This window comes from Chrysochloris asiatica, unplaced genomic scaffold, assembly GCF_000296735.1.
Source record: "Chrysochloris asiatica unplaced genomic scaffold, ChrAsi1.0 scaffold00017, whole genome shotgun sequence".
NCBI classification, from domain to species: Eukaryota; Metazoa; Chordata; class Mammalia; order Afrosoricida; family Chrysochloridae; genus Chrysochloris; species Chrysochloris asiatica.
The window spans coordinates 27,854,875-27,865,457 of record NW_006408535.1 but is presented as its reverse complement, the minus strand read 5'-3'; the positions used below and the strand labels follow the sequence as shown (position 1 = coordinate 27,865,457).

Genomic DNA, 10,583 nt, shown 5'->3' with positions numbered 1-10,583 from the left:
ATCGGACATTGTTTCGTTCTGCTGTGCATGGGGTTGCTATGAGTCGGTTCCAACTCGATGGCACCTGACAACAACAACAACAACATTTTCTTCAGAACCTGTTGCGTGCTACGTCCAATTTAGGTGTCCTTGAGCATTTAGGGTACCCGGGAAGAAATCCTCATCTTCCAGGAACACAGTGTCAGCCCAGTTCTACATCGTGAGTCTCTCCCTTCTCTTACCCAACTGCGATCTACTTCCTATCAGACGTGCTGGGTTTTGGTTTTTTGAAAACCTCCCCTTTACCCATGCATACCTTCCTATGTCTACACCTTTAATATAATAATAATTTCATGCGATGGACCTTGCGATGGAACCTACTTGCAGTCCCGCTCATTAACCCACAGCACCAGTTTCACTGGGTTTGCTCCTCTAGAGAAACCAGGGACAACTGAGACGGTTGGAATGGTGTCGGAGTTCATACTACTTTATGACTCAAGATAAACTTTAAGAGGAGGGGCAGGGCACGGCACCTGGAGTGAATGTCTAAGGTCTTCTGCTTCTAAAAGATGGTGTGTATGTGGGTGGACTGTGAGGTGAGTGTCAAGGCAGAGTTGATCCCTGGATATTAGTACTCTTAATTTTTGCACCAGATTTTGGGAGTCTAGCTGGGTGTCTTTTATTCCTGTCCTCTTCCTGATTGTCTCTGAGGGCCTTCTGCCCATCCCTGGTAACTTCTCTGGTTCTTTTTCCTGGTGTTGTTGGGGGAGAGGGGAGTGATCATTCTTGTTGAATGTTCTAGTCCTAATTCTCAACTGTTGTTTGAATTAGAAATTCCAGCCAATTATTTGTGCCACCCAGGGACCTGATTTGAAAAGGATCTGCAAAAACTATGACTCCATGTATTAAATAGGAAAATGTGAAAATTCATATTAATAAACATTTTGTTATTTGATTTGAACACTAAATTTTACAGAGAAAAGGATATGTGTATATATATATATATAATTTTCTCAGTAAAGAATATATATGTGGAAATAGAAAAAAATTAAATATATAATATATATTGTTATTGTTAAGCACAGGCAAGTTGGTTCTAACTCACAGTGTCCTTGTAACTGGTGAGTTTGAACTGCTGATCTTGTGCTTATTCTACAGTGCCACACTCCTATATAATGTATAAAATATGATATATACTATAAATATGTTTTATATCTTTATTGCATGTAAATATATATTTATAATATAGAATGTATATAATTTATAAATAAAGGATAAGTTCAAAAGTATTGCTTCTAAGGTTCCAGTTCATACATGCATGGGATTATACCAAACAAAACGTGTTCAAATATGTCTCCCAATCTGTAGACAGAAGTTCTATCAATACACTTGTCTTAGTTTCATAGGGTGCCTTGAAAAATCCAATCAAAAAAGTGGTTTCTGAGGTGATCTGATGGACCAGTTAAATTCAAGAGAGAGCATGCTGATGGTGCTGTAGGATAAGCACTGGACTGCTAACCACAAGATCAGCAGTTCAAACCTACCAGCCACTCTATGGGAAAAAGATGAGACTTTCTGCTCCTGTAAAGATTTACAGTCTTACTGACACAACAGATGGAACACCACCATACACACGTATATACACACACGCACACAAGAGAGCATCAAAAAGCTTGTGGAAAATTTGAATGAAAATACAATGGATTTTTTCCATGAGCTTTTTGATATATATATATATATATAGGATAAGCACTGGACTGAGAACCACAAGGTTGGCAGTTTGAGCTGCTCATGCAAAAGATTTACAAGCCTCAGAAACCCTATATGGGGTTGCTATGACTTGGAACCAACTCGACCGCACTTAATAACATATATGGACTTCTGATGTGGCACTGTAGGATCAGCACTAGACCGCGAACCAGAAGGTTGGCAGTTCAAACCCACCAGCAGCTCCTTGGAAACCCTATCTATATAGGTCACTGTGAGTCAGAACCGACTTGACTGCACTTAACAGCAACATATGTATGCATGGCTGGTTGATTATGTGCTGTGGAGTTGGTTCCATCTCATAGTAAATCCGTACAGGGTTTCCAAGGCTGTAACTCTTTATGGGAGCAGAAAGCCTCATCTTTCTCCTGCGGAACAGCTTGTAGTTTTAAACTGCTGATCTTGAGGTTGGCAGCCCAACTTGTAACCATTACACATATATAAAGTGAGTGAAGGTTTACTGACAAGATCATTGGTTTTACATTCAACAAATAGTACACCTTGTTTCATCTCAGTGGTTGCAGTCCCCTCCATGTAACAAGTCATCCACTTCCTCCCATGGCTCCTGTTTCCATTTCATTCACCTTCCCATCCCTTCTTGCTATTGTCCTTGGGTACATGTTGCCACTTCAGCACTCATAGTGAGCATATCTTACTAGTGCTGTTGTTCCCCTTCTATACCTATCTACTGCTTGGCTGATATAGAACATTATCTTTGTGTACTAACTGACTATGATGTCCCCTGAAATTATGGTCCTGAGCGCCCAGGCTCAGCTATTCATTGCCGTAAGATGTTTAATAATATATAAGAAGTTTTCATCTTTTTGCCTGCTGTGTTCACCACCACATTCACAGTGGTATTTGCAGGAAAGGCAAATACTAGTGTACCAGTCCTCTTTCACACTTTTGTATATTTGTGGGACATATAAATGTATACATACATACATATATACACATACACATACATACACACATACATACATTCTACTCTTCTTCCCAGAATCATGCAGCATGTATCTACATGGAGTATTGTTGTTCCAAGGTTGTATATGTATCACTATTTACTTCTGTCCCCTTTAGCCCTTGTATATCCCCTGTATCTTCACCTGTCTTCATAATACTTCTGCCAACTTCCCTCTTTTTGTATAGTATATCACCCACCCTGTCACCCAAGTTAACATGCATCTGCCCTATGACCAGTGAACTACTCTCCCTTCCATCCCACCCTGACAACCATCAAAGAATGCTTCATTTTTCTTTTTCAAACTCTTATGTATTTGTGGGATAAAAAAAAAAAAAAACTTACTCTTCTTTCCTTACCCATTCAGCCTATATCTCAATCTATGTATCCAATGCCCAGAACACTGTGGTCCAGTGTGGTATTTATGTATATATGACTATTAGCTCTATCCCCTTTACCCATGCATACCTTCCTGTGTCTACACCTTTAATATAATAATAATTTCATTATTCTTCCGCCACCCTCCTTCTTCTGCAAGTGAGTTTTGCTTTCTTCTATCTAAATCTGTATTTTCTAATTTTCCTAAAATGAATTTATGAAATGTGTGTAGTCATAGTACATTTCAGCTTCTTCTTTTCCTTCAGCACATTGACCAGTGGGGTAGCAGCTTTCTTCTCCCATCTACCAGTGCCCTCACCCAGAAATCTACCCTTTGCTATTCTCTCTTGTTTTCCTGAAACTACAGTTAGGCCTGGTGACATCACCTTTGATACTTCATTGAAGTTAGCTCTTGGAATGAGTAAAGATTTTAAAACCTGGGAGAAGTGATTTCCATCAGAAAGTGAAAGTGCAAAGTTCACTGTGAGGTGGGAAAGGTGAATAAGCATTTCAAACTGACTAAGGGACCCTTTTTGTTCCCACCATCATTATTATATCATTAACAGTGAAAAAAGCTGTGAGGTTGGACTTATTGTCCTAGTTTTGTAGGAAAATAAAATGGCCTCACTGTTTGTCTGGAGGTGAAAACAGAACAGAAAAGTGGTAAGAAACCTTTTTATTGTGGTAGTGTAGATCCCTTTCACGGGGCCAAGTCTGCTCCAATATGTCTACAGAGGAATTCTTATCTCTGCTCTCAGCTGATTGAAAACAAACGTCACTAGACAGGGAAAAGCAAACACAGGCAAATGACTAGTCCGCAACACACTAACGCTTGCCCTGGAAGTTGATCGTGACTCATGATGGCAGAGTAGAACTGAATTTCACTGGGTTTTCTTTGTTAATAATTGTTATGGAAGTAGATGGGAGAACATGGCACTGATGAGTCATTTCAAACCATCAACCTTAGGTGAGTAGTTGAGTGCAAACCGTTTGCACCCTGCAGGACTCATTTGTGTGTTTTCTTCTTTAAAATTTTTATTGTGATTTGAGTGATAGATTACATGGGAGATTTGACACCATTGTTTCATTGCAATGATTACAATCTCCTCTGTTTTTTTTTTTTTTTTTTTTTTTTGCGACAGGGAGTGGGGGTGGTGGGGGTGGTGTACCCCAAAACACTCAGGAATATATAATAATTTAAACAACCAAAGTGCACAGTCTGCAAGCCTGCCTCCTGGCTGCCAGCACTTAGTCTTTTTCTTTCCATGGCAGAACTCTTTTGAGATTGTTGTTAAGTACTGTTGAATTGGTTCTGACTCACAGAGACCAGACCCTGTCCAGGATTTCCAAAGAGAGGTTGGTGGATTTGAACCACCGACCATGCAGATAGCAGTCCAGTGCTTATCTTAGAGCACTACACCAGGACTCCTATGAAAAGACACACAAAACGTTCTCAAGGTTTGAGCTGAGAAGATTATTGTAGATTGAGGTGTGTTCCCTCAAAATATGTATTAAAATCCTAGGAGCTCTGGTACCGTAGTGGTTACGAATTGTGCTGTGAACCGCAAGGTCAGCAGTTCAAAACTATCAGCTGCTCCGCAGTAGAAATATGAAGCTTTCTGCTCCCATACGGATTTACAGCCCCGGAAACCCTGTTCAGGGTGGCTATGGGTTGGAACCGACTCGACTGCACTTAACAACAACACATCTGCTTAGTAATAGGACTTCTTTGTTATATTAACTAGGCCATACATGAGTAGAGTACGGGTTCTAAATCTAATCCTTTCTGAGTAGGATGGACACAGAGACACACAGTAGCCCCTATGATAGTAGCCCCTGGCAAGGAAAATCTCTACATCTTCCTGATTCTGGAATGAATCAGTTGAGACTCTGATTTGATTTTTAGCTGTAGTGGCAGCCCCTGCCCTCACCTGCCCATTCCTGCCTGTGCAGACTTGGTTATGCCTGTGGTCAGTGGTCAGTGGTCAGGCATATCACCCCTGTGTTTGGAGGCTTGTGAATTTCGCCTCATCAGATCTTTCATTATTATTATTTGTTTTGGGAAGACAGTAATTGTGCCCATATGGCCTAGCTACATCCGTAACTCCTGTAGCATCACCCACTACATAATCACTATTACCCACTCCTATTTTACCTGATCAATAGTAATCAGCAGTGTACACCAGACAAATCCACCTTGAACTGTGCTACAGGAACAGCAAATAGAGAACTGTATACACACTTCCAATCTTTATTACACCCACCAGGAGACAAGGGGTGGGTGCTAAGAACACACCAACATACAATCATCAATTTAAATATCAATCCAATGGCATCACAATGTCTCAGAGACAGCAGACAGTTTCAGTTTATATAAAGAAACATGACATGCAGGGAATTGTAATTATTGCAATGAAATGAAATAAGATAGGATGAATGGAGAGCTAATGTTCTTCCATGTAAACTATCACATAATTCACAATAAAAACTTAAATAAAAAAAAAAAAACAAAAAGGAAACATGACAGAGTGGTTCAAATAAGTGACCAAAATTCAGAGTCAGGAAATATAATATCAGAAATGATATCAGAACTACCTGATAAGGAATTCAAAAGAATGATACTTCGGTACCTTCAATGGATTGAGAGAAAGGTTAGGAAAGCTGCAGATGAAATTCCAGAACAATCTAAGGCTGATTGAAGAGACAAAAAGCTCAAAAAAGACAGAAAATTGTGGAGTTGTTGGGAGATAATGTCCCTAACATCATGAAACATGAGAAGATATGCATTTAAAAAGCAAACGAACTCCAAACAGGATAGACCCCAAAAGAAAATCACCAAGACAAATAATCAAACTTTCCAAAACCAAAGACAAGGAAAGATTCTGAGAGCAGTTCAGGAAAAACTGAGGGGGCTACAAGAAATTAAGTAACCAGCTCAAGGACCTGTATACAGGTTTTTAAACCCAGGTTTATTGCCTTTTAGCTATTTGTAGCCCTAGTAGCTTAACAGGTTAATACTGAGCAGCTAACTAAAAGCAATTTGAATCCACCAACCACTCTGTGGTAGAAAGACGAGACTTTCTGCTCCCATAAAGATTTTCAGCCTCAGAAACTCTATACAGGGTCACTATGAGTTGGGACCTACTCAAAGGCACACAAACCACTACCAACCACTGCTCAGTGAAGTACTAGTAGCTTTGCCTTTCAGGAAGTTCCCAGCACTCCCCATTTCTCCTAGGGTCTCTTTAATGACTAACCCCTAAAGTATTCTTTCTCTTCTCTCCTGGCTAGTCTTGAGGATAGAGGAGTTTTGAGCTCCGGTAGCATAGTGGTTATGAATCGGGCTGCTAACCTCAAGGTCAGCAGGTCGAAACTACCAGCTGTTCCGCAGGAGAAAGATGAGCTTTTCTGCTCCTGTAAAGACTTACAGCCTTGGAAACCCTATACAGGGTCGCTATGAGCTGGAACAGACTGGACGGCATTAACAAGGACAAGAGGCATTTCAGAAGACAGGCCTGGTGAACTGCTTCCAAAATGTTGCAGCCATGAAAATCCTATGGAACAGTTCTATTTTGTAAGCATAGAGTTGTTATGAATTGGAATTGATTCAACAACAATGTGGTTGACCCAAGGGCTTCGGACCTGAAGTAGCTACTTTTTTAGATCTGTGCCACATGTCATTAGCCCACTTCTGATTTGAGCTGCAGCTGTGGTGGACAGTCCCATGACCCTGCCAGTGCCCCATGCAAGAGGCCATGTTTATACTTTTTTGTCTCTTTCCAGCATAAATGTGGAAGGGAAGAGAATTCTTGTCTTTAAGGACCTAATTCTCAGCCAGTGGAGGGCAGCCTAGTGCCACAACCTCATGTCCCTCAGAGGCTCAATCCTGAAGTCCACTCTAGAGTTCTTCAGAGGATCCTTCGATGAACTGAGTTCCACATTAGTATCTACCTCAACATGCACCTTTTTAATCCGCATTTTCTCCTTCCCTGACTCACTCGTGTTTTCTACTTCCTTCTTCCTGATCCCTGGGTCCACCTACCAGGAAATCTCAGGCCCTGCTCTCAAGCTTTATTTTTAGGAGAAGGGAGTCCATGATGTGCCTTTAACCCTGTTTTGTCCTCTTTATTTCTCCCTTGAATGTATTTGAGACTTGGATCCCAATCTGCAAGGAAAAGGCAAGGAGGGGAAATGAAAGGAACAGAGACAAACCTAACTACCTTAGAGAGAGAGTTTAAGGTATATTGGTACCTAATGCAAATTTAGCAACAAATCTTTGAGGCATTATTATCCCCATTTTATGGATGAAGAAACTGAGTAGAATGTGAGAAGTTAAGTAATCAGTCCAAGGACATACAGTGACTTTTTGGCAGAGCAGGGTTTTGAACCTAGGTCTTTGCTCTTTCAACCATATCCCCTTTTGGGGTTGAGTCCTTTGAATCAAGTAAGACTATTTTTTTCTTCATTACATATTTTGACAAATTAATTGAAGCAGAGTTGACATATAATAAAAATGCACATAGGTAATGTGTACAATTTTATGTTTTGACATGTATACATCTGTGAAATCACATTATAGTTAAGATAGTAGACATATTTATCTCTCCCAAAAGTTTTCTTATGCCCCTTTGTAATCCTTCTATGCCACTCTGCCCTTCCTGGCAACCACTTATCTGCTTTTTGTCACTTTAGATTAATTTGCATTTTTTGTTTCACATAAGTGGAATTACATAATATGTACCCTTTTTTGTTTGGTTTCTTTTATTCAATATTATTGTTTTGTGATTTATCTATGTTATTGTGTGGATCAGTAATTCTTTCTCTTTTATTGCTGAGTAGTATTTCATTGTATATGAATACTGTAATTTCTTCACTCTTTCACTTGTTTATTAACAATGGTGATTGGTGGTGGTGGTTGTATGCCACTGAATCGGTTTCAACTCATAGTGAGCATGAACAGGGTTTCCAAGACTATAAATCTTTATGAGAACAGAGAGCCTCATCTTTCTCCCATGAAACGACTGGGAGATTCAAAGTGCTGACCTTGTGGTTAGTAGTCCAGCTTGTAATCTACTACACTACCAGGATTTCTTTATTGACAGTGGTTCTTGACTATTACACAAAAAGCCTCTATGAACATTTATGTACATGTCTTTGTACGGACTTATGCTTTCAGTTCTTTTAGGCAAATATCTAGAATTGGAATGACTGGATCATTCCATTTTAGCAAACGACTAAACTGTTTCCTAAGCGATTGTGACAATTTCCATTCCCACCAGCAGTATAGGAGAGTTTCAGTTATTCTATATCCTTGCCAACACTTGGTATTGGCAAGTCTTTTTTTCTTTTTTTTAAGGTGTTTATTGTGGATTGAGTGAAAGTTTACAGGGCAGATCATCAGTTTTACATTCAACAAATCATACACCATGTTTCATTACAATGATTGTAATCCCCTCCATGTACCATTAGTTAACAGTATTGCTCTCTATTCACTTTAGTTTTTTTAAAAAACAAAAACAGAAAACACTGAGGTAGGTATAATAATTCACACCTCCAAAGGGCACATTCTGCAAGTCTGCCTCCTGGCCACCAGCTCTTAGTCCTTCTCTTCCCATGAATCTAGAGTTCTCAGCCGCTCCCTCTCTCCATGTCCCCATCTCTGCCTCCATCTCTGGTGTCCCTGCTTCTCTGGATAAGGTCCCGCATTCTGCTTGTGAGCTTCTCTCTTGATGGTCCTAGGGCCCTCTGTTTCTGGACTGTAAGATTAACCACTCCCCGGTTTTTGTTACAAAGCTTCTACCTTTACAATCGTGACACTCACAATTAGTCATGATAACAATGATTGACTATTGAATCATACGAATCTTATCCCCATCTCTTTTCACCAGACCCATCTAGACAAGATGAAAACTATTCAGTGGGGACCCTTTCTTCACCCCCATACTCTTAAACTAAACTCCCCCTTGAAACCTTGTAAGCCAGTCCCTTCATGCCTTTATCGCCCCCCTCAATTTAGGTATCCAATGTCTAAGTTGCCTGTCCCTATCTACCCTGTGTACAGAAGAGATAAGATTGATACTTGATATGAAGACTGCTTCCTTCTCTGTTGGTATTTAGAGTTACTACCTCCATGAATATAGGTCAGGTTCATCAAATTGTAGCAATTTATACTTTTTTCCTTTATCAAAAAATTTTTTTGTGTGTGTAATCTTCCTCTAGTTGAGTTCTGATTATGAAGCCATCGATGCTAGGTCAAATGGGTACTATCTGCAAGTTTGGGGATTCCTGTGCATCTCCCTTCACTTCATATCCAGTGGATACTTCACTTTCAGCTCTAGCCCTGTGTTGGCTATGCCCTTGTCCATGGGCTCAAGTGTCCCCAGGTCTCACCACACTTTGGACCAACCAGCCCCTTCTTCTTCTTTCTCTCATCTCCAGGTCAACGGGAGTCAATGTACTGTGGTTGAACTCAGCCCATTTCTTCATTGCTGCCTTTCCCCTCTTCCACTCACCAGTAAACCAATGTGGTTGCCAGCAAGCTTACATGCCTGTTTGTATATTCCCTTTGAATTTCAGTTTTAGAGGGGAGTTTGTCCTGAAGGAACTTGACTGCTTCCCTTGATGGCTTCCTGGCGAACAGTTTGCTTGTTCTTGTAGTAGCCAGTCATGCTGACATTTTTGTTTTGGATTTTTCCTGATGATCTTTCTTTGAAGATGTCTCTTCTGTTGCTCTAGCTGTTCCAGGCTGGTCTGCTTGTCCTTGCTAGTGGAAATGTCCCACCTCATAAGGTTTTGGATGAGACTCAGGATTCCACCTAAGGTCCTATACTCTGCAAATGCTCCGCAAGAAGCCTGTTTCACTGGGCAAGTTCTAGAATCCCTTATAGGTATTCCAATTGGTTATAGGCTGAAGATAGGCTTACAAGTTTTCTGTAATCGTGTTTCCCAATATTCCTTTCTATCCCACTCAAGTGTCTATTTTGCAATAGTAGGCAAGGGAAACCAATATTCATAAGACAGTTAAGCATTTAGGATTATTCCCCCTCTTCACACTATGCCTGGATCCCTGTATCACAGAGCCCTGTTGTTCCAAGCTTGAGTGAGCATGCATTATTATTTACCTCTGTCTCATTTAGCCCATGCAAACCTGTCTCAGTGTTCTACTATCTTCCACCTCCTCCCCCTTCTTGTATTGCCTTCCTCAACACCCAAACTAGAACCCCCACCCCAAGCCCACTGTTGTGGTTATAATATATTCCATTAACTCTTCCCCCATTTAAGACTGTCTATTTTATCCTGTATTCTACCTGACTTTCTAACCACCTGGATCTCTGTTCCTATGTGTTTATCTTCTTTTACATTGTAATTGTTTTGATTATAGACTGACCTCCAGATCCTCTGTTCTTATCATTTTATTCTGTTCTTGGCTCTTCCATTTTTCGATTGAGTTCAGGGTGATGCTGCCACGTATGTCATTCTTTGTTTGTTGTCTGTTCTT

The 10,583-nt window shown here is 40.3% G+C and overlaps 1 protein-coding gene across 1 annotated transcript in view; it reads right to left on the bottom strand.

The window, feature by feature from the left end:
• RIPK3 (receptor-interacting serine-threonine kinase 3) overlaps positions 1-5,024 on the bottom strand; it is a 9,425-nt gene extending 4,401 nt beyond the window's left edge. The window contains exon 1 of the mRNA XM_006835518.1: positions 5,017-5,024. Coding sequence (XP_006835581.1) covers positions 5,017-5,024 — 8 coding nt within the window. The remainder of the gene's footprint in view (positions 1-5,016) is intronic.
• Positions 5,025-10,583: the final 5,559 nt, after the last annotated feature.